We start from the raw sequence: 25,066 nt of genomic DNA on the forward strand, positions 1-25,066 counted from the left end.
AATCCAGATTATTGGAGGATCTAACAAGCAATGATAAAAGATTGAATTATGGTACCTTGTGTAGGAACCCACAGAGTATCCTTCAGCGCGTAGAATATTGCCAATGAATGCAGCTGTGGAGCCTTTACCCTTGGTGCCAGCAACATGGATAACCTGCAAGAAACAAAATTGCTTTCAAGATAAATAGCAACAATCTCACGGCTTTGTCATCAATTTTCAAATCCCAAAAGTGTGATCACTACAACCCTGCTATTGGGAACACATATGAAACATGCCCATGACTGAAATCCTCGGATCTGCCCTATTCTTGTCGTGAGAAAAGGTTCGCATGGTTTAATTGACACATCCTTGCCAGATAATTCAAGTGTAGCTAATGCTCCTCCTTGTATGACGAGTTTCTAGGGTTAGGATTTCCATGGGAACCAAGCAGCCTACGAAATCAGGTAATGCCTAAGAGACTCGTTCGCAGCAAGGCTACACGTTGTCAGGTGGAATCGGCACACCCGAGAATCCAACCATAGGGCTGCCATCACTTTCTCTCAAGAAGATGAGCCAGTGTCCCTCTCTAACAGAGTTTCCAAATGGCTTTGGGCTGAATTCCAGTTTTTAGTGCAAGCTCAACTTTTTGGCTACCTCTATCAATGGGGATCGTTATTCTTAAGTTGGGCTCACATAGCAGTTGTTTGGACGGACAAGGCACATGTTGAGCTGGCCCATGCTAAAGTTGTGAGACAACTAACAAGGAGAGGATCTCCCAGCTACCTAGACCTCCTATGGACACGTGTGGAACGAACCATCTGACTGTAGTAGCTACCCTCCAGCAACCACCCCTTGCCAGGGCGAGCGTCCAAGGACGTAGGTGCCCACTTGTAAGACCGAGCAATGTGTCATGTTTGTGACTTAGTTACATTACATACTTACTCATTGTTGCAAATACGCGAAGTGCCATGCCAAGGAGAACCCCTACGCTTGGATGTCACAGCCCTTCGCCCAAGAAACGTGACTCTTCACCAAAAGCCACACTCCTTCGACGACTGGTCACACCCCTTCACACTATGGGTGCGACTCTTCGCCCAATGGTTGCAGCTCTTCGCCGAAAGGATGTGTCTTTACGTCTGAAGTCATGTCTCTTCACCAAGAGACGTGTCTTTTCATTTATGTCTCTTCGTCTCCTATATAAGGAGCCTATTGTACTCAGTTTCAAGTTGATCATTCAATCAATCAAACACAGAGTCTTCTAAGTCTTGTCTCGAGTACAGTTCAAGTTTCTTAAGTCTTAATCATGAGTTTAAGTACTTAATTAAGAATTAGCACCTACAATCCTTACATTGGTATCAGAGCATATTTTTTTCCCGGGACCCAAAGCTTGTGAGTCTCTCACCCTTGTTGCTACACTCTACCCCCTTCCCGGAGTTGTATGGAAGCTGCGGAGAGATGGTGGAAACAACTAGTTCATAAGTGGTTGATGTGAACCCCTTCGCATCCCAACCCACCCATACCCATGGAAGATTCATCCTTGCCGTTATGAACCGGTTTGAAGGATTCAACTGCACTCGTTTTCTTTCCTTTGTTCATATTCATGCTAATGCTCCATGATTTATGTTCCTCATGCCCTGAGCATACGAGAGAATATTAGTGGGCTGTGGTTCTTTGCAAAGGGAGAGCACCTCTATAAGCATGTGTCACCGGCTTGTGTGTGTGCTACCAAGAGAACCCACCAAGCATAGAGCAAACATCACCAATGTGTTGTCTTCAACATAGAGTGCACCTGTTCATATGAAATTGCACCTCTTCGTCAAAGGGTGGTACCCTTTCTTCAACCGTTGTTGCGTTAGCTTCTTCGCATTCAAAACGTGCCTACGCGACCTTTGTGATGCGCAGCAAGCCCAAACGTCACATACGCTGCCTAAAAGCATCGCTTGAGTTTTTTAAACAGAAACGCAATCGCTGCAACATAAACCTCTCCGCTGGTCTGTTTTTACGCTAATAACCATCAGCGCATAAAGTTTATTAAACCCAAAAAAAGGTTTTTTTTAACGTGACCGGCCAGCCTCAATTTTTTTTAAAAAAAACCTCATATGAACACACCCAGCCAGCGTATAGCTTTTGGGGTAGCAACGAATCTGGAAAACAAAACCCAGCGTGGGTTCAGCAGATTCAAAAAAAACCCTCCATATATACTGGCGATTAACCACCCTAAGATTTACAATGGCTTCGCTACCCCCTTGGTGCCTGGTTTGCAGACAAGCAGAGCCCAACAATGGTTCAACACACTCTCTTCTCCCAGTAGCTATTGCTACATAATCAGCGATGGAGACAAGATGGCGACGACAATATATTACCGAAGATCCGATAGCAATTTTCAAAAAGGAGATGGCAGCAATTTCATCAAGCCTCGCATCGATTCACACTCACTTGGATCAGATGCAAATGCAAACCCCTTCTCGGAGTCAACCAACAACTTCTCGGACAAGACATGCATCTTCTTCCGACGCTTCAGTGGTCAACCACAAAGAACCACTCAGACACAAGCCTTCGGAACTGAAAGTTTCTCACCCAAAGCATGGTTTCTCAGAGACAACTAGACACAAAGTACCTTCATGCGAACAGCAAAAGTCTCAGCATGAATATTCTTGGAAATGCTACAGTTCTAAGCAGCCAACTTCTTATCGGAATCATCAGCAACAGAAGCAGCAATATGAAGCTTCCAAAGGATCATCAACGATATCAAGATGGGCTTACTTAGTGGCACATATATCCGACCCTAATCGAGTACTCGGTCGTGAACGCTGCGACGCTGGACAAGTTCCCCTTCACGAGCCATGCCCTACATTTAAGTCTTTCTTATCTGATGGTCGTAAAGTTGAAGATTTATTGATCCTTTCCTTGTGCAATGGATCCTTCAGAGGTCTAAGAGGCGACAACTCCCTCAACCTCCCCCTTCTCAATTGGAAGCCTTAATACCCGCTGAGAAAGTTGAAGATTCAGAAGATTCCAGTTCTTATGTGACAACCCCTTCTTTGGCCGTGATCCAGGCAGGAAAATTCGCCTCGTCATCGCCCTTGCAGAATACAGTCTTTGTCTCTAAATAGATACCAGATGCTATGGTGAATGATAATTCTTCAAACTTGAAGACTCCAGTCCTTGCCTTAAGAGGTGCAAAGGATAAAACAAATGTTATGTTTGTGACTTAGTTACATTACATACTTACTCATAGTTGCAGATACGCAAAGCGCCATGCCAAGGAGAACCCCTACGCTTGGATGTCACACCCCTTCACCCAAGAAACGTGCCTCTTCGCCAAAAGCCACACTCCTTCGACAACTGGTCACACCCCTTCGCTCTATGGGTGCAACTCTTCGCCCAATGGTTGCAGCTCTTCGCCGAAAGGATGTGTCTTTACGTCTAACGTCATGTCTTTTCACCAGGAGACGTGTCTTTTCATTTATGTCTCTTCGTCTCCTATATAAGGAGCCTATTTACTCAGTTCAAGTCAATCATTCAACCAATCAAACACAGAGTCTTTTAAGTCTTGTCTCAAGTACAGTTCAAGTTTCTTAAGTCTTAATCATGAGTTTAAGTACTTAATTAAGGATTAGCACCTAGAATCCTTACACAGTGTTAGAGCTATGTTCACTTTGTAAATGCTTTTCCTCCTGCTTACAACTTCTCATCACATGTGCACTAGCCTTTAGTTGTGGATTCGCCACCCATACACTTGTTCGACGGGGATCTCAAGCACACTCAGGGTTTCCACCAACTCTTTGCCCGCCTCAGGCTTGTTTGGCCATTTTATTATTTTTAGGACGAGGTTTTATTTTGGTCATGGCATTTGACAAAGATATTTGCTTGACCTTGCCCTCACTCACCATCTATGTTACCTAGAGGGCCCTCTGTCCTTTGTCTTGTATCATTCACAAGTTTTTCCATATGGATGTCATCAGCGTTTGTATATGAATCAAAGAAATTAATGAAAGATTACATCTGTTGTCATTCCAATTGTGTCACGTGCACATGGCGCACTGTGGCACATGGACATGCTTCATCGACTTCAAGAGCTATCTCTACATAGGAGTGTCTAGAATCCTAGGAGGATTAGTACCAGCAATTTTGTGAGTCCCTTGGATCAGCATGTCCAGACAAGTCCATTGGATTAGGTTTCCAGTTTTGAAAGCAAGCTTGCATAAATGGTTTGTAAAAGCGTTTTGACAAATGTTATCACACTTCGGTGGGCATCTGACATGACGAGCACGTAGGTCTAGGTTAGAGGAATGTCCTATATAAGGAGCACATGGGCCAACATTTTGCATAATCTAGGAGCGCTAGCAAAGAGCGAGCCCTAGTGTTTTGCATCAGCCTACCCAATGATTTGATCCAAAGTCGCAAAAACTTTTTGGGGATTAGAGGATTACTGCAAAATCTTCAAAGCTCTGAGGTGCAACGGAATTGAAATGGTCACAAGATCAAGACTTTACACTTCCACAAATCTTTACTTCTTTCCTTGCTAGAATGTGTGCTACTTAGCACGAATGATTGTGCCTTTTAGAAGAGAATAAGAGAGGGGTAGAGCTGCGTAGAGAGAGAGAGAGAGAGAGAGAGAGAGAGAGAGAGAGAGAGAGAGAGAGAACAGAATCACACCCAATGGGGTCCCAACCAACCCTGAAGGGCCCCCCACACCGTTGCCGATGTGGTATTTGCTTTTGATTGCGTAGATGGAAAGTACACACATGCAATACCTCAAGTGCAACCTCTACTAACTCGAATGGGGAATGTTACCACAGTAACTCTTCAAAATGAAGTACCTCCGAGGCTGATTTGATGCGCCTTTGGATCCGCCTCAATGAGGGGTTGCTGATGGCCACCTACGCATAGATCTGTGGCTAATTCGCGCTCCCGATGTGAGGAATGAAGGGTTGAAAGCTGGCTGCAAAAAACGCAGATCTGGCTGTAAAAACGCAGCAGATTTCTCTTGGAAAACAGGGCCGACAACGCAGCTGATGATGAATCAATTGATGCAAAGCGATGTCAGCACTTTGTGCGGTGAGGAAAAGGCCGGGAGAGATGCTCAATGGTTGTCAATTGTCCAACGGGCTGGAGATGGGGCTAGCGTTCGCAAATCCGGGCCATTTCCACGGAGAGGAAGGGCTGAATACTGAAAATGCTGGGCTGAGCTTGCTGCTGATGCAAAACGCTGGGCTGATCTACGACTTTGGAGTAAAAACACTACACAGGCTGATGCAAAATGCTAGGGCTTGCTCTTTGCTAGCGCTCCTAGAATATGCAATATGTTGGCCCATGTGCTCCTTATATAGGACTTTGTAAGCCACGTTAAGAATTTTAGGGCAAGTCGGGAAAACTGTGCAAATGTACGCACATGGGAGTTTTTTGACAATGACTCAATATTCTGACTCATTTGAAAAACCGACTAGACCGACACGTTCTTCTAACCTCCTACATGCTTGTCATGTCAGCCACAGAAGTGTAATAATATATGTCAAAACGCTTGTACAAACCATTTATACAAGAGGGTTCCAAAATTGGGAAACCTAAACTAATGGACTCGTCCGAACATGCAGGTCTTGCGCACAGGCTCACAAAATTTCCGATACTACTCTTCCTAGAATTCTAGACACTCCTACCTAGGGATAGGTACAAAATTGGCTCTCGAAGTCGATGAAGCATGTCCAACCATGTGCACGTGACAAATTGAAAGATTACATAGTTGGACATGTGTTCTTGTGTTTACGGAACCATGATTGGTTAGACATACTTCTATCCCTAGGTGGGGAAGTATAAATATTAAATAGCCATTGACATGCTTGAAAAGCATGTAGAACTATATCCTCTTACCTTTTTGGCATATGAAAGAGATGAGAATTTGCTATCAGATCCTGTTGTGCAATTGATGGTTGTTAGAAAGGCAATCACAAATTCAAAGGTATCTCACTTTGATAATTTTATTGAAAGTTCTGATTTTAAAGACTTATTGTGTTGGACTCCTCCAGAAATGCTATTTCTTGGAGCCCTGTGATATAGCCTCTTCTCATCACATTCATCAACAGAAAGGAGAAGATATTCAAATTGGAAAATGAGAAAAATAAGAAAGAGACTTGCAAGCTACGAGATGAGTATAAAACTTCCTTACTTCGATGGAAAGGGCATGGACATTGCAAAGGCGCTTATCTTCATCAGAGAATTTCATTTAGCCTTCAAGAATCATAACTTCTCTGAAGAGCCTATGCTTCATCAGGTATGTGTACATCTTAAAGAAGTTGCTAGCAATTGGTATCTAACACATGTAACCAGGAACACAGATCCTAATACTTGTAAGGAAACTAAAGAGATGTTTACATTTCGATTTTTACCTACGAATTTCAAAGAGGACGTGTACACATACTGGGATAAGCTGAATCAAAAAAGGAGAATAATGTGCAAGGGTGAATCGACCGCTTGTGGAACACATATCTCAAGGCTGCCCAATATATGAATGTAAGTGAAGACAAAGTTATCCGCAAGCTTGAAGGCAGCCTACATCCACTTTTGAAGCCTCTTTTACATGTCTCAAAAAAGTAAATTTTGAAGGATTGTATGGAATCAACATTGCTCACGATATAAAGTGGATGTGAAATGGTTGACAAGATCTAGACTTTAAAGTTTCACAAATCTTTACTTCTTTCTTTGCTTGAATGTGTGCTACTTAGCACAAATGATGATTCTAGAGAGAGAATGAGAGGTAGAGATGTGTAGAGAGAGAGAGAGAAAGAGAACGACACCCCATAGGGTCCCAACCAACCCTCTCAAGGTCCCCCGAACCGTTGCTGTCACAAACTGTTGACGTGTCAAAGCCTTGAAGAATGGGGCCACTGTGTAGATTGACGGCCGAGGTGCCTAAACCCTAAGAAGAGCAAGTAACAGAAGAAGAAGTCCTACCAACTTATGGGGACCCTGTCCGATGTGGCCCCAAGTGACATAAAGGATTAAAATAAAGCAAGACCCACAAAGAAAGACTTGAGCCAAAAATTGATGATGTGGCAGTTGTACGGGCAGTTTCTGGATTTTGCGCTGACAATGCTGATGTAGCAGATTTTTGCAAAACGCGCTGACAGTAGTGACGTGGCAGTTATACGGAATTCCATGATTTACGCTAGCAGCTTTTTCGCATTGCTTTTGGACCAGAAGCTTTTGAGTTTGAATGCTTTTCATGTAAACTGCTTTTCATAGGCCAAGGGCCTTTAAATATGTGCTAAGGGCTCATTCTCTAGCATGCTTCCTCGAGAAGGTGCAGAGTCTAGAGTACCGGCTTGTACTGTGTTGATGCAATATAAGAAATACCGAAAGGGGCGCCAAGGTTTGGGGCCAATACTCTCTGGGGTGGAATTCCGCCATTCCTTGTCGCATGCCATCTCTCTATCTCTCTCTCTCTTTCAATTCAGTTTGTTATTGAAGTGCTAAAAGTCTGTTCAGTCTGTTCTTTTCTATTGGCACGTGGTGCCCGTCTTGTGACAGTTGCCGATGAGGTATTTGCTTTTGATTGCGAAAATGGAATATATGCCATAGTTACCCGGAACGGGAACGGGAGGGTCCGGAACGGGACGGGAACGAGGAGGAGGAGGGGGGGCCGAAACGGGAACGGGGCTGGAACGGTCCACTAAAGTAAGGCTTGAATTACCTCCATTCAGCTTAGTCCCAAATAAACTCCTAAACAACCCCAAAATTGCCCCCTAACTTGCCCTCAGACTACACCAAATATGTTCTCCAAACAGCCCCAAATCTACCCCCAAAAGCCCACTTTTTTGCCCCCAAATTCCTACTTTTGTCCATTCCCCCCCGCGTTTCGCCATTCCGCCTCGTTCCCCCCATTCCGGAACACCATTCCGGTTACACTTCGTTCCGGAACGGCGTTCCGTTCCCATCTCCGTTTCGGGAACGGGACTCGTGCAGAACGCCGTTTCGGAGCGTTTGGGCTGTGTTCCCCCCGTTCCCTGTTACACTGATGTACGCACATGCAATACCTCAAATGCAGACTCTCTTGACTTGAAGGGAAATGTCCTTGTGGTAACTTTTTGAAATGAAGCATCTCCATGGCTGATTTGATGCACCTTTTGGATCCGTCTCGATGTGGGGTTGCAGATGGCCACCAAGGGGTAGATTTGGGTTTGAACTCTGCTCCCCACGTGAGAGGAATGAAGGGTTGATGGATGGCTACAAAAACGCAGATCTGGCTGCAAAAACACAGTAGATCTGGCGTGCTTAGCAGGGCTCAAAACCCAACTGATGATGGAGTAGATGATAAACAACGATGGGAGCACTCGATGTAGCGAGGGAATGGCCGCTAAGAGCCTCGATGGGCTGCCAAACTGACCGGGTTGCAATCGAGAACTAGCGTCAGCATGTGAGGCATTTCCGGCAAGGAACTGGACCGAAACACCAAAACACTAGCAGATCTGGGCTGATTTCTCTTGCATATCCCAAAACGCTAGCTACTGGAGATGGCTGCGATGTGAAGCAAAAACGCCAAGGCAATTGCAAGATGCAAAAAACACTAGGCTGATCTGTACCTGGCGCTAGGAAAATTGATGAAAATATGCTAGGTTGGGTGCGGGTGCTTCTTTTATACTGAATTTTTGGATGAGAAGTCGGAAAAATGTGCAAAGGTCTAAAAAATGTAGAAATGTGCGCACATGAGAGTTTCGAGGCGTAGAACGTCCGTAACTCACTGATCCGTGAACCATTTGACAAAAGAGCTAGACCAACACGTTCCTCTAGCCTAGACCTACAAAGTTTCAAACCTGGAAAACCTAATCTAATGGACTCGTCCAAACATGCAAGTCTTGCAAGCAGGCTCACAAAATTGTCAGTACTAATCCTCCTAGGATTCTAGACACTCCTATCTAGAGTTATAGACAAAATTAGCTCTGGAAGTCGATGAAGCATATCCATGTGGCACACAGAGCCATGTGCGCATGGCATCTCCTCCTGCTTAAGGTGAGGTACAAGTACCATGCTGCATTGTATGAAACTAGCAAATCTGGATAGTAGATGAAAAATTCCTCGTCCACCCAAGCAACGTCATCTGGCCCTCGATCCTTGAACTTCAGGAAGTATTGCCTTGCTTGTTTCTTGATTATGTGCTTGAATCGATGCAAAGGAATCTCTTCCGGCTTCGTTAACTATCTCCGGTTGCTCTTTCTCTGGAACGCTCCTTGGAGGATCACCTTGAAAAATATAAGCCAAGAAACATGAAAACGTTATGCATTGTCCAAGAAGGTGGGAAGCATAATTTGCATGGAAACATCATTTACCTTTTTGTGCTATATCGAAGCTTAACACTCTCGATTACCTCCGCATAGGATTGACTAACAAAATTAGCATCATGAGTTAGGAAATAGACCTAGTCAACAAAGACCAAAATGGTCCGCCAAAAGCTGTCTCGTATGGAGTACGACCGATTTCACTAGAAAATCTATCATTTAAGAGAGCCTCAACTAACTACAAATATTGTTCCCACTTAGATTGTTTATCATGAAGATATGCTTTGAAAACATCAAATGCCAACAGGTTGTATATTTCAATTTGCCCCTCACATTGTGGATGAAATGTAGAAGAAAATTTAATTGAGTGTCAAAATTTTCAAGCAAAGCTCGCCAAAAATGGGATATAAACTTTGTATCACGATCCGACACAATTGATTTAGGTAGACCACACAATGTATACCAATGCTTTATATAGAATCGTGCATCATTTTGTGCAGTATCACTGGTCTTGCAAGAGATTAACAAGCAAAATTTGCTAAATCTATCTTTAGACATTGCGTGTTTCGTGTAGATGAGGAAGAAGGTAAATTAGTTACAAAATTCGTACTTATGTCCTCAAATGGTCTGTCAAGAATAGGTAACAGCATGAGTAGCCCTTATTGTTTACCATAAGGGACATTTAACTTTTTGACATGCATCACATTTAGTAACATGGTTGTACACATACTTACGCATCTTTGGCCAATAGAAATATCATTCAATATTTTCTAATATAGCATTTATACATTTGTGACCACCCGTTAACGCATCATGTGCATCGTGTAAAATTGATGCTCTGTGAGAAGACGGCACACACAAACGGTTCCTAAATAAAATTGCACGAACCTTGTTCATTAAATGTCTGTAGCCAATGCTTTTCAAACTCTGAACCTATGTAATTATTCTTGAGCTCATCAAAAGCCACACCTTGAAAAGAGAAAAGAATATGTATCTAATGAGAGAAGTTGTCCTTTCCTACTCAATGCATCCACAATAGGGTTAGCTTTGTAAGGCACATACTCGATCATACCACCAAATTGCTTTAAAAACTGAGACCATCGTGCTTGTCTCAATCCAATGTGCACTAGGTATAGATTGAAGCCACTTAACTGCTTGGTGATCTATATGAGCAACAAAATCACGTACATAAATAAAATGCTTCCAATGTATGAACGACAAAGAGAAGTTCTCTATCATAGACACAATAATTCTTCTCAACACTATTTAGTTTACAAGAGAGAAATGCCACTGGATGATTAAAATTGCACCTATAGCAATGTTGTTAGCATCAAACTTAACCTCAAAAGGCTCATCCCAAGAGGCAAGGACAAGGCATGGTGCCTCTGTGATTGCAATTTTGAGCGCTTGAAAAGCACTCTTAGAGACATTAGTCATAAATATGCGTTGATTGTGGCGAGTCTTGACACTTTTTTTAATAAATCAGACAATAGTGCACCAATGTGTACAAAGTGTCTAATGTGAGAATTGTACCTAACACTACTTTCCAAGATTCGTTCCTAGATCAGGATAGACTTGGAGACCCCGCGCATGGTAGCTTCACTTCCTACCAAGGCTGTAGATATTCCCACAGTACCCATTTTGGTTCGCGACACTCGTACCCTCCCGAAGCTGATTTCTCTACCCAAGATGAGTGGTGGGTGGTACGCCAGAGAGGTGGAGTATTTGGAACTCCCCAACCAACGCAATCTCAAGCAAAATGGTATGCTAGTCATGTCTTTTTCTAACCGTGTTTTGCAGCTCGGCACCCAATTACGCAAATATGATAATGAGTGCAAAGAGACTTTTATTTTCGGGTTGGACGACTATATCAAGTTTGATGTGGAAGTTTTCGATACCGTAGATTGAGAACTTAACAAGGCGGTAACGATTGTTCTCGTACAAGAGATGAAGCACAATAAGGGAAAGCCCAAGGAAAACAAGACTTCTCCAAGTACCACTCAGACTTCTCAGAATCCTCAGAACAGTAAGAACGGTAAGAATGGTAACTCTTCTAACCAATCTTCCTCTAGTCTCTCAGAAAAGAACTCTCCAAATGAACCTAAGGGTAAAGCAAACACAATTGCTAAACCTAAGCTCACTCAAGATGAAAAAGCAACACAAGGAATTTTAGGAGGATACATCACGTCAGAAGAACAAAGCATTTATTCTAAGGAAGGTCGATGTTATCATTGTCACATCAAGAGTCACATAAAAAGAACATGTCCTAAGATTGAATCTACCGAAATCTAAAGAACCCACATCCTCTGTTAATGCCATAAATAAGAACACTGGTGTGTCACAAGTTTCTCTTGATCCTATCATTGATGAGTCTCTCATGAAGTGTTATGGTCATGTGAATGGTCAACACATGGTGGTCTTGTTTGATTCTGGTAGTATACATGATGTGATTAGTCCCTCTATCGTCGAAAGAGCCCGCTTGGAGGTTTGCAAGACATCTCCTTTCGAGCTGTCGGGCTTCGCTCTCGATATGGACTCTCTCATTACAGGAGAATTCCTTGATGTGTTGTTCTGTCCAACAAGCATCCTTCCGCAGGAAATTTGTAGTCTCTTCTCTCTCAGGATGTGATATGCTTTTAGGCATTCGATGGTTTCGTGAGCAGAACCCTCTCATTGGGCAACCACTACTTTTACTTTCAATGCTAAAAGTGACTCTCCCATTGTCATTTGTGGGGAGCAAGTTGTTCATTCTTCATCTCTCATTTCTAATGTGCAGGCGAAGATTGAAAAGAATCAGGAGGAGGAGACTCTCTCAGTCTTTTCTTCTCCAAAGCACGACACATATGATTTGCAGGATAATGATGTGATTATTCACAAGCATGATGATTTGCAAGTTAACGATGTGATTGTTCACAAGGATGATGGTTTAGTTGATACTTTGTCTAGTGAAGCTAACCTCATTGCAGATTCGATCAATCACGAAGAACCAATCTTGGCTCTCAAGTCGAGGTCCAAAGAACCTCCACAAGAAGTATTATGTGTGCCCATGATTAGTCAACGCGCATTGTTCAAGAGTTTCATTTGTGATGGTTTCCTGTATTATAGTCACCGTCCTTATGTGATCCCTTTTCATAGGCATGCCATATTGTACGATGAACACGATTCACTCATGGATGAACATGGATGTATGCGGATCACTCATGAAAAAAAGAAAAGTTTGCATTCAAAAATTTCGCATTCCATGTCTCTTCCTTGGCATGACAGAGTATCCGAAAGAGCACAAGAAGGATTGAGCATCAAGCATTGGCATTTCCATTGTGATTTGCCACAGTTGATAGATTTAGATTAGAAAGACAAGTTTCGAATCCATTGTTTACGTGTGTTTGATGAACGGTTTGGCACTCCGTCTATATGTTCATCTACATTGCATGCACAGTCTTTAAAGAAGCCTAGAATTTTTCCAGTCACTCTACATGGAATGGGTATGTTCATGTCTTTGTGTTGGAAGTGGTTTCAGGAATTTTCATCCTCGGAGATTCTTGAAGAAGGTAGACGCATGACTATAGCCGAAGTTGAAGCATTGAAGAAGCCACAAGATGACTTTGTGTCGCTTTCGGCGCAGCCCAAAGAAGCAAGCGTTGTAGACCTTTATGAAGTTCAAGTATGACATGCCCCACGCATCAGAGCGGGCCAGTGAAGAATCCTTTCCAGGATTCCAGAGACGTTGTTGGCAATCTCCCTCGATGCCATACAGTTCGGTACCAGTACCTCACTTTAAAAAGGAGGGGATGTCACGTGCACATCTAACCCTATGTGTACGTGGACAAGCTACTTCATGACAAGGGTTCAGTTAGCCTAGCTTAGGAAGTGTTCCGGCACTTTTGTGAGTCTGTTCGCAGACCGTGCATGTCCAGGACTTAGAGCAGATGCATATCCTCTGGTTGCACACAGCATGATCATCAGATTGCAGTCGAAACCCATCAGGAGCATTTTTCACTTATTATTAATAGGTGACTTTGTTGGGAAACTGGGTAGGGCAATTCTAGTAAGTCAGTATGTAAGAAAAGCTAGCGCTAGCACTTTCTGGCAAAAGAGGCAGTAGGGACCAAGTGTCCAACAGTGCACCTTCTCAGCAAGACTCCCCGGGCAGGCAACCTAGCGTTTTCAGCCACCAAAGACCAACGTTTTGCAACTTGCAAATCAGCCTAGCGACAATAGAATCAATAGTGTTTTTGTAGCAGATACCGATTTCAGCCCTAGCGTTTTGGGAACAACAGACCAGCCCTAGCGTTTGCAGTTTCTGACTACAGATCTTCTCATTTGCATTAGCGTTTTCAGTTTTCAGCATTTAGATTCCGTACCGCAGCCCCCAAACCTCGTTGATCTCACCTTCCCACAGCAGATCCTCATCGATGGTCAGATGAGCCAGAGTTTGCAGATTCAGCCCGCTATTCACAAATTTCAGCATCTGAGTTTTCAGCACATCGTCGTCACGTCCTCATCATCGCCATCGTCAGCGACATAGTCAGAATTCAGCAAATACAAGATTTGCAGATTTCAGCCCTTAGCGTTTTCAGTTTTCAACCCGTCTCGTTGCTGTCATCATCGTCCTCGACATCGTCGACAAGACCATTGCATTCAAATCATTGTAGAGATTTGTGCAATCAATAGTAGACCGCTCTTGCCATAGAGAGTGGGGCCCTTGGAGGAGGGTTTGACAACATTCTGGTGTCGTATTCTTCTCTCTCTATCTCTCAGTCTCAGCACCTTCATTCACGTGTTTACCACTTTGTCTTTGATCATTTGCACTCTCTCACTAAAGGAACAAAAGGCTCTCCCTTCCGTAAGTAAAAGGAACCCTTGAACACAGTTCGGAGCACTCACCTTGAGCAAAGTTCAACATTCACTTCCGCTGCACCTTACACTAGCATTTTCAGATTTCAGCCCATTAACCTCATCATCGACATCGTCGTCGTCGCCGTCGTCACAGTACCAAGTATCTCCAACAGTACCCATTACCTCCACAGCACCGCCGTACAAGTGCCCCTCGTCGTCGTCACAGTACCAAGTATCTCCAGTAGTACCCATTAGTACCTCAGCAGCACCACAGTACAAGTACCTCGTCGTCGACGGAGTACCCCAGCATCTAGCACCCCTTGCGTATTGGCTTGGCTCCTGCCTAGCTTAGCGTAGGGATCTTCAGGTTCTCCGTGTCCTTAGCACCCAAGTACCTTCACTACCCCGCAGTACCAAGTACTCACACTACCCTTCAGTATCTCAGTAGTACCAAGCATCTGCATCAAGTACCCATTAGCATCTCAACATTTAACATCATTGTATCAGCATTGTGCAAGTAATAAAGCAAGTACTTGCTCTGGCAACAAAGCCCCAGCAAATACCAAGCACCAAGAGTACCCGCAGTACCAAGTCCTTAGCCTCGCAATATCAAGCATCTACGTAGTATCTTTCAGTACCTCAACAATACCCAACATCAGTAGCATCAAGTACCCATTAGCATTTCAGCATCTCAACATTTAGCATCATTGTATCAACAGTTGTGCAAGTAATAAAAAAAAGTACTTGCTCTGGCAACAGAGCAAGGGGGCCCTTAAGGGTGGTTGGGACCCGACATGCGATGTCGTCTCTCTTTCTCTCCCTCTCTCTGTGCCTCCCTCTTTTCACTCTTTCAGAAGCTTGTGAGAGCCGCATTCGGTGTTGTGGTCAGATTTTGCGTGGTCGCTATGAGACCTTTAGGTCAGCTGTTTTTGGGCCTGGAGGCATTCAAAGAGGTGTATGTATGACTATTGCGGACTCATGGCAGAGCAGGCCATTGTGGGCAAAGGTATTATTGTGCCAGGCAAGGCCTAGTGGATTACTATGCAGGTTCATGGTTGCTTCATGGGCTTCTTGAAGATCTATGTGCCCAATGTCGCAAGTACACGAGGGCTGAGTTTTGGTCGCATATTGTAGAGTCTTTGCCGCATGCAAAGCAGTGGTGTGTCGAGGGAGATTTCAACATGTTGGAGGATCCCTCAGATAGGATTGGAGGTAGCCATGCTACTGTGCACGGGGCTGAGTTGCCAGCTTGGGAACGCTTATGTATGATGTTTAGAATTTCAGATGTTTGGCAAGATGCAGGCTTTGTGTGGCCTCCAGACATCTTAGCGTTCTCTCGCTCTGACCCCACACTAAGAGGAGTGAATCTATCTCGGATAGATCGCTTCTACGCCAGTGACCGCATGTGTGACATGGGAGGATCTGTTTGCATTCTCGCGGAGACTACTTTTTCAAATCATGCACGAGTGATTCTTACTATGTGTCACGTGACACATCCAACCCTATGTGTCCATGGACAAGCTACAGCATGACAAGGGTTCAGTTCAGTCAAGCCAGTATAGAATAGGAAGTGATCTAGACCTCGCAGATCTCACCTTCCCGCAGCAGATCCTCGCCGCACGGTCAGATCCATTGAAGTTTGCAGTTTCAGCCCGGAAAACGCGGATTTCAACATCTGCATTTTCAGTGCGTCATCGTTGCATCGTCGTCATCGACACAGAGTCAAAATTCAACAGATAAAGATTTGCAGATTTCAACCCTTAGCGATTTCAGTTTTCAACCCGTCTCGTCGTCATCATCATCGTCGTCGACATCATCGGCAAGTCCAAGCCTTGTAGAGATTTGTGCAATCATAAGTAGACCACACTCACCATAGAGAGTGGGGCCCTTGGAGGAGGGTTTTACTACATCTCTGGTGTCGTATTCTCTTCTCTATCTCTCAGTCTCGTGCACTTCTATTCACACTGTCCATTCACTTTGTTTGTGTCCATTGCACTCTCTCTTGCACTCTCTCACTAAGGGAACGGAAGGCTCTCCCTTCTGTAAGTAAAAGGAACCCTTGAGCACAGTTCGGAGCACTCATCTTGAGCAAAGTTCAACATTCACTTCCGCTGCACCTAACATTGGTATCAGAGCTTTGGCAATGTTTTGTATCACTCAAGGAAAGAACTACAAGAACCACAAGAATTTTTTTTGCTTGTTGCGGTCGCAAGAACCCAAGTTCACTTGGGCGTGTCAATTCCTAATCGTGTTTTGAAGAGTGACAGAAAACCCAAGAAAGAAGGGCTTGTCCAGCCTCCCCTTGTGCCTCTTTTCACTCATTGAGAGCGGATCGTGCACTTAGCGGCCGGCCAATCGACTTGAGGTGGGAAAAAGCAACCTTGGTGTGAGCACAAAGGCCGCCAAGGGATGCGCCCGCGGAAAAGAGCAGAACTGGGTGAAGAGAAGATCCTTCTCTAACACAAATTGCAAGAAAAAGAAGAACCTCAAGACCCGCAAGAACCTCAAAAACTCAAGAACCCCAAGAACCCAAGTTCCTCGTGAACTTAAGAACCGAAGACCACAAGAACCCACGACTTTAGTATGGTCATCAATCGAAGCGGAATGGATACTTCGTTTGGAGGTGGTGAGCATGGGAGTGGCGAAGAAGAGTTTTCCCCACGAGGAGGTTTTTCCGACCCTCCCCCTTCCCCATCTACGACACAGATTGCACTAACTCCTATAGAGGCTTTGGACCATATGTTTATGGAAAAGAAGTTAGAACGCAAAGTACGAAAAGCAAAAAGAAAGGCCGACTTTGAGCGTGAGCGCGAGCAAGCACGCTTGGAGGCCGCAGAAAGAAAAGCAGAAATACAGTGTGAACACAAAGAAAGAATTGCAGCCATAGAGCATGAGCACAACGAAAGGAAAGCCGTCTTGTTCCGATTCTTTTCTCAAGTGCAGGCACAGATGCAAGAGATTCGGGAAAAGGAGACTCTCTCAGTCTCGTCTTCTCCAAAGCATGACACACAGGATTTGCATGATGATAAGCATGATGATTTGATAATGATAAGCCTGATGATGAGCATGATGATTTGCATGATCAAGATGTGATTTCTCACAAGCATGATGTGTTAGTTGATACTTTCTCTAGTGAAGCTAACCTCATTGCAGATTCGATCAATCACGAAGAACCGACCTTGGCTCTCGAGTTAAGGTCCACAGAACCCCCACAGGAAGATTCGATCGAACACGAAGAACCGATCTTGGCTCTCGAGCCTAGGTCCAAAGAACCCCCACAGGAAGTACTATGTGTTCGCAAGATTAGTCAACACGCATTGTTCGAGTGTTTCATTCGTGATCGTTTCCTGTATTTTAGTCAGCGTCTTTATGTGATCCCTTTCCAAAAACATGACGTCTTGTACGTTGAGAACGTTTCACTCGTGAATGAGCACGGATGTATGCAGATTATTCATGAAAAGCTGAAACATATGCATTCAAGGCAGTCACATTCCATGTCTCTTTCTTGGCATCACACAGTCGTAGAAAGAGCACAAGCAAGTGTGAGCACCAAGCATGGGCATTTCCGTTGTGATTTCCACAGTTGATTGATTTAGATCAGCAAGACAAGATTCGATCTTATTGTTTGCGTGTGTGTGGTGAACGGTTCGACACTTCGTCTATTTGTTCATCTACATTGCATGCACAGTCTTTAAAGAAGAAGAGTATTTTTCCAATCACTTTACATGGAATGGGTATGTTCATGTTTTTGTGTTGGAAGTGGTTCCACGAATTTTCAGCCTCGGAGATTCTTGAAGAAGGTAGACGCATGACTATAAACGAAGTGGAAGCATTGAAGATGACTTTGTGTCGCTTTCGGCGCGGCCCAAAGAAGCAAGCGTTGCAGACCTTTATGAAGTTCAAGTATCGCATGACCCACGCATCAGAGTGGGCCAGCGAAGAGTTCTTTCCAGGATTCATCCGGATGTTGTTGGCGATCTCCCTCGACGCCATACAGTTCGGTACCAGTACCTCACTTTGAAAAGAAGGAGATGTCACATGACACATCCAACCCTATGTGTCCGTGGACAAGCTACAGCATGACAAGGGTTCAGTTTAGTCATGTCAGTCTAGAATAGGAAGTGATCTGGCACTTTTGTGAGTCTGTTCGCAGACCGTGCATGTCCAAACACTTAGAATAGATGCATATCCTCTGGTTGCACACAGCATGTCATCAGCATTACCATCAGAATCCAACAGAATCCATCAGGGGCATTTTCCAGTGCACAGAACCTATATTCCCTATTTTTGATATTTTTCACTTATTTATTAAGTGACTTTTGTTGGAAACTAGGTAGGGCAATTTTACTAAGATAATATATAAGCACACCAAAGCTAGCACTTTCTGGCAAAAGAGGCAACAGGAATTCAGTTCAACAGGCACCTTCTCAGCAAGGCCCCCAACAAGCTAGCGATTTTTGCATCAGCAAGAGACCTTCGCGTTTTCAATTCCAGATCAGCCTTGGCGTTTTTGCATTGCAGAGCAGCCTCGGCGACCACAAGACAGCAGATCTCCTAGCGTTAGCAGTTGCATCAGCAGAGCCATAGCAGATTTCACTAGACAACAGAATTCAGCGTTTTTGGTTTGCAAAACAACCTCAGTGTTTTTGCAGATCTTCGCGACGGAATCAGCCCTAGGACCAGCATTTTCAGTTTTCAGCCTTTAGACACCGCAGAACAAGTCCCAAACCTCGCAGATCTCACCTTCCCGCAACAGATCCTCGCCGCACGGTCAGATCCATCGAAGTTTGTAGTTTCAGCCCGGAAAACGCAGATTTCAGCATCTGCGTTTTCAGCGCGTCGTCGTTGCATCGTCATCATCGCCGTCGTCATCGACACAAAGTCAGAATTCAGCAGATAAACATTTGCAGGTTTTAGCCCTTAGCGATTTCAATTTTCAGCCCGTCTCGTCGTCGGCATCATCGTCGTCGATATCGTCGGCAAGTCCAAGCCTTGTAAAGATTTGTGAAATCATAAGTAGACCGCTCTCGCCATAGAGAGGGGGCCCTTGGAGGAGGGTTTTACAACGTCTCTGGTGTCGTATTCTCTTCTCTATCTCTCAGTCTCATGCACTTCCATTCACAATGTCCATTCACTTTGTTTGTGTCCATTGAACTCTCTCTTGCACTCTCTCACTAAGGGAACGGAAGGCTCTACCTTCCGTAAGTAAAAGGAACCCTTGAGCACAGTTTGGAACACTCATCTTGAGCAAAGTTCAACATTCACTTCCGCTGCACCTTACACTATGACAAACAAACAGAGGAGTGGGAGCGCGATGTTGCGCATCACTGAGAGGATTTTGCTTGATACAGAGCTCAAAGAGCGGGTGGAGGCACTTTAGACAGAGAGTTTGGGCACTCACGAAAACCCTACTAGTAGAGTGGCCATTGGAGTTACTGAGCTTAGTTGCTTCCATAGTTACCCGGAACGCGGAACGGGAACGGCGACGGGATCCCCGCGGAACGGGGGAACGGCTAGGGGTCCAGAACGGGAACGGCGCGGAACGGGAGGTTAAAAAACACCCAAATAGTGCATTTTTTAGCTCCTTGTGTTTAAATATAAGGAGTATTAGAGTGCTTTGACTCTAATACTCACAAAAAACTCGTTTTGAAGACCATTCAACCTTGCTATGACTAGATGAAGATGAGAGAGAGAGAGAGAGCTTGAGAGAGTGAGAGGGAGTGACTCAAGAGAGTGAGAGGGAGAGGGAGAGATTTGAGAGAGTGGGAGGGAGAGGAAGAGAGCTTGAAGGCTTGAAGCCTTGAGCCTTGAGAGAGTGAGTCTTGAGAGGGAGAGATCTTGAGAGTGTGAGAGGGAGAGAGCTTGACCCTTGAGGATTAGCTTGTGGAGAGAAAGGGTGAGGGGGGTGCATTTTATGAGTCCTTGAGGCCTTGCACACTTCAAAAAGAAGCCCAAACATTTACTTCAATTTTTCCAATTTTTGCCAAATTTGTTTGTAGCCGTTGGCCGTTCCAGGGGCATTCCGGAACATTCCGGGGTCGTTCCGGAACGTTCCGGAACGGCCATTCCGGTTTGCACTGGCCATACGTTCCGGGACATTTCGGAAAGTTCGGGAAGGGAACTGCCCCCCGGAACGCCGGAACGGGGGCTAGGGGGCGTTCCCCGGTAACTCTGGTTGCTTCTTCTCAGGAGTCTGCAGTTCACTTGGCTATAGCCAAGGAGGAGGAAAAGCGTCTCAAACGGGGCATTGTTTCCTTACAGCCGATGCAGGAGTGCCACCCTGACAGTCCTTGGTTGGAGGAGCAGATGCAGTAGGCTCGACAGGAGCTAACTACCATTGAGGAGCGGCAACATGAGTGCCTTTCATCGACAGGCATCTCAATGGACCCAGGTGGGCAACAATTACTATGGAGTTCTTTGAGACAGTGGGGCCTCGCCATGCGTGCACCAATGTTAGCCACTTGAGGAGAGCTATGGGTCAATTGGAGCCTGAGGATATGCATTCACCTGCTATTGACAAAGTGTTAGGGTGCATGCACAGTGCAGGTTTGGGCACACATGCCTTGCCTTGTTAGTGAGGAGATGCGTTAGAGACTAGAGATGCCTCTCCAGCTAGAGAAGCTCCATGAGGCCTTTAGGGCACTCCACCGAAGTAGCTGCCCAGGGAAAAATGGTTCGACTCCCATCTTTTTTCTTGGAGTATTGGGAGCTGCTTGGTTCGGATTTAAGTAGTGCCTACCAGCACATTTTGCACACTGGTGACATGCCTGACAGCATGAGTGAGGGGGGAGGCTCCTTGGATGAAATTCGGCAATGGCGTCCCATCCCCATTCTCAACTAGGCTTACAAAATCTTAGCAAAGGCTTTGACTTTGAGCATCCAGTCACTACTCGAGAGCATTCTACATGAGACTCAATTAGGCTTTGTCAAGGAGCGCACTATCCTTGAGAACATCTTTACCTTTTGGGAGGCGTTTGCCCTCGCACATCTCCAAGGAGAGGATCTTGTGATACTCCTCGATTTTGAGAAGGCCTATAAGAGAGTTGATTGGGATTTCCTGGAGGGCACTCTATGCAGGATGGGATTTTTAGATACGTGGATCAAAGGAGTGTCAGATCTTTACAGATGTGCACACAATCAAGTGCTCTTGGCAGGGGGGAGAGGGGAACGCTTCATGCTCACGCGTTCATTTAGACAGACTTGCCCCCTTTCTCTTTCTCTTCTATGCAGAGGCAATGAGCACATTTTTGAATTTGCAGGAGGTTGGTTTACGTGGTTTAGAGCTCCCTATTAGGGGTGACGAGCTGCTTGATGCTGCTGACGATTCAGGCATGGACTTGAAGGGCGATGAGGCCAATCTGCACAGGTGTGAGCAGGCTCTTGAGCAGGTGGATCCCCCCACGAACTTTTGTACATTATCTGGGTCCCAAAGCAGTAGACTGCTCCTCTCCATTAGAAGGAAACTGCTTCATTCGAGCTTGGCACGGCTCTCTTTAGCAAGCAGAGTTGTAGTGGCCAACCATGTACTTTTGGCTACTATATAGTACATCACGTCTTGCTGGATCTTTTCAAGCTCCTGCATCATCCAATTGGAGAGGCTAAAGCAATCCCCTCGGACGTGGTACCACAAAATAGATCATTCTTCCTACGACACTCCTTTCGACCATCTTCTGCAGACCCAAACTTGTATATTTACCATGAGGGAGGATTGGTGACACTTGTTATCCTCTATGTGGATGATCTTGTGATTACAGGTAGCTATGTTGAGCACATCCGCAATACTATGGAGACCTTGGCTAAGGAGTTTGTGATGACAGATCTTGGCTTCCTCCAGCATTTCCTTGGATTGGAGATATGACAGACAAAGGGAGGCATCTTTTTCTCCCAAGAGTGCTATAAACAAGAATTGTTGGAAGCATTTGGTATGACCGAGTACCTCAGTTCCCATGGATCCCAATCAGAAGTTGTCACAGTTTGATCTCCCCATTGTAGCAAATGCTACACAGCATCGGAAACTAGTCGGTTCTCTCATTTGGGTACTCAACACCCGGTTTGATGTAAGTTTCTCGGTAGCACTTCTCAGCAGGCCCTTCGGACTCTGCGGTATTTAAAGGCGACCAAGTCATTAGGCATACACTATGCAGCTGGAGGTACATACTCCCAAATCATTCTACGAGGATGAAGTGATGCTATTTGGGGTGGAGATCCAAATGGACGACGGTCGACTATAGATTACACCTTTTCTTTTGGCTTGAGAACATCCAACAGTTGCCTAAGGCCTTATCTTCCACAGAGGCAAAGTGCCAAGTTGTTTGAGTGCTACATGTGAGTCAGTGTGGATTCGAAGGCTACTTTTGGAGATGGGCTTTCCTCAGCAAACGACCATCATGTACTCACACAACCAAAGTTGTATAGCCATTGCGAGGAACCCGGTGTTCCATGCCCGTACCAAGCATATAGAGATACAGTACCATTTTGTTCGTGAGAAGACTAAGGATGGCTCTATCTGACTAGAGTACATCCCGACTTCGGATAACCTTGTTGATATCTTCATCAAACCTCTTCCACATGCGACATTATCCTCTCGTGCCAACTCCCTTGGACTCGTTTTCCGTCTAGGAGCTGAGAGGGTGTGTTAAGAGTTCACATTCCTGTCCGATTATGGCTCCAATATCTCCCAGAAGAAGATTAGGGAGTGAGGGCTGTTTTGTGGCTGTGCCTGATTGTACATGAGATACATGTACCTGTTCACAGCAGTACACTTCACTGTGTTGCTCACCCGATAGGCTGGCATGAGGTAGGACCCCGTTCTTAGGGTTTCCCGGGGTCAGAAGCTTGAGTCATCTGCAATTCTGCTACTAAATATGTGTCTCAGGTCACTTTCAATGAGTTTAGATATTTATTAGCATTTATTAGGCCATTTATAGATTGTGGGGTTTTGTTAGAGTAGGGTAAATCTGTGGTTTGTCTATATATGCAAACCCTCCCCCCCTTGTACTTTTGGCATGTGTTATCAGTGCAGAGATCCAACATTTGGGCACACACTCTCTCTCTCTCTCTCTAGCATTTTGTACTTGTTAGCGGTTGGTGTGCGGCAATTTCCTCTCTCTAGTGTTCTCTCTCTCTCTCTCTCTCTCTCTCTCTCTCTCTCTCTCTCTCTCTCTCCGTTTTGCCATTGATCTCTCCTCTCTCTACTAGCGTCCCCATTGCTTTACGTATTGAGCCCTACACGTGTGGTTACACGCGTGTTTGGTTACCCGTGCACGTTCGATGGACAGTACGTGCTAGAAGCTACACGACGAGGAGATCCATCACGGTAGATCTGAGATCTGTTGGCTATCTAGTACGGAGAGGTTGTTTGCTCGCGATTGCAGACAAGTTCATAACCCGATTCACCCTTTTATGAGAGTACGCGTGTGCAGAAGAGAGAGAGAGAGAGAGAGAGAGAGAGAGAGAGAGAGAGAGAGAGAGAGATCACAAACGCCAGAGATGGTGAAGAGGGGGCTGATCAAAGATCCGATACACAATAACCAAATGATGGAAGTGGGTACCCCCTAGCCCCATACATAGGTACCCAAGGGGAGGTAGGACAAATGCCTGGAAAAATATCCACGACCCAACAAGAAAATGATATATGAAAATATATGAGGGCGCCCGGACAAAGTGGACGGCCGGCCCCAAACTCGAGCTGCCGGACCAGAAGCAACCTAGACTATGGGTGGCCAGCCCGGAGACATACTAGCCGTAGATGTATGCTCTAGACCTGTGAAGCAGCAGAGTGGTGTAAGTCTAACACCCCCTCTCAACACCGGATGCTGAACAAACTGCATGAAGCCGAAGATGTGAGGCAAATGATGAAGATGTTTGTTGCGATGTCCTATGACTCACCACAATGCATACCATGCTCCAAAATCCTTGCCTGAACATGCATGTCCTGCTAGAGGCTCACAAAGTACCAGGCTAGATCTCAAGATAAACTAAGACTGACACTAGACTGTAGCAGAAGCTTGTCCACGTGAAGCAACTACAATGCGCACGTGACAAAACCACCTTAATGTTTACATAGCCTGCACATAATTACCCCGCTTTTGTACCTCCTCTAGATGAAAGCCATTGGGCATCTCCAGAGATCTCTTATATATACAAAATAAAGCCCCTTTTCTCGCGCGCGCGAGAGAGAGAGAGAGAGAGAGAGAGAGAGAGAGAGAGAGAGAGAGATTGGACAGTGAGAGTTACCCAAAACCTTGTGTGGTAGGAGTCAATCCCACCAAAAATTTCCTGAGGGGACACTCCCATACCAGATAGGAAGTTATAAGCAATGTAGCCATCAAGTCAAGCTACTGAATGAAGCAATGGTAGCTCAGATATAAAGGGTTAGCTAGGGAGAGTAAACACTAGCACTGATATAATGACAAAGTGTGTCTTCAATCAGTGGTTGCTCAGAAATGAAAAGATTAGCTAGGTAGAGTACACACTAGCACTGATCAAATGACAAAGTGTGTGTGTATGTTTGGTGTCTTACAGGGTAGCACGAGAGGGGATCGCCAAAGGCTGAGAGCAGACGATACATCCGAGCGAGGTCAAAACCCTCAGCAGACTCCGTGCCAGCTCCTTTGGGCACGCCCAGCTTTTCAAAATTCTTCAAAGAGTCCAAAAACTCAAGAACCTTCGGAGCTCCAATGCCTGGCGATGCCGAAAAAGACATGGTTCTCAAGGAAACAGCGACCCGATGGGCACAAGAAGAAGCTGAACGAGAAGACTGAAAGCAGATTGTAGAAGAGTGCGAGGCCGCGTACATGAGCCTCCCTCGCATGACAACAATAACCAAATGCAGTCAGCGCATCCAGAAAACGGTTCATCGAACCATTTTAGGCCCCGCTCTGCTGAAGGTTGTGCGTCCGGGAGTTCCTCACTTATATCTCATCCGGGTATTTTTGTACAAAAATGATGGGGTTTACTTTCGCGACAAGATCTACGGC

At 45.1% G+C, this 25,066-nt stretch overlaps 1 protein-coding gene across 1 annotated transcript in view; it reads right to left on the reverse strand.

Annotated features, from left to right (window-relative positions):
- GLA1 (Folylpolyglutamate synthetase family protein) overlaps window positions 1–24,789 on the reverse strand; it is a 125,618-nt gene extending 100,829 nt beyond the window's left edge. The window contains exons 1-2 of the mRNA XM_086521088.1: window positions 24,610–24,789; window positions 56–153 (exon numbers count right to left, since the gene is read on the reverse strand). Coding sequence (XP_086377214.1) covers window positions 56–153; window positions 24,610–24,657 — 146 coding nt within the window. The 5' untranslated portion in view covers window positions 24,658–24,789. The remainder of the gene's footprint in view (window positions 1–55; window positions 154–24,609) is intronic.
- Window positions 24,790–25,066: the final 277 nt, after the last annotated feature.

This window comes from Adiantum capillus-veneris, chromosome 10 (assembly GCF_014529385.1).
Source record: "Adiantum capillus-veneris isolate H3 chromosome 10, ASM1452938v2, whole genome shotgun sequence".
NCBI lineage: Eukaryota > Viridiplantae > Streptophyta > Polypodiopsida > Polypodiales > Pteridaceae > Adiantum > Adiantum capillus-veneris.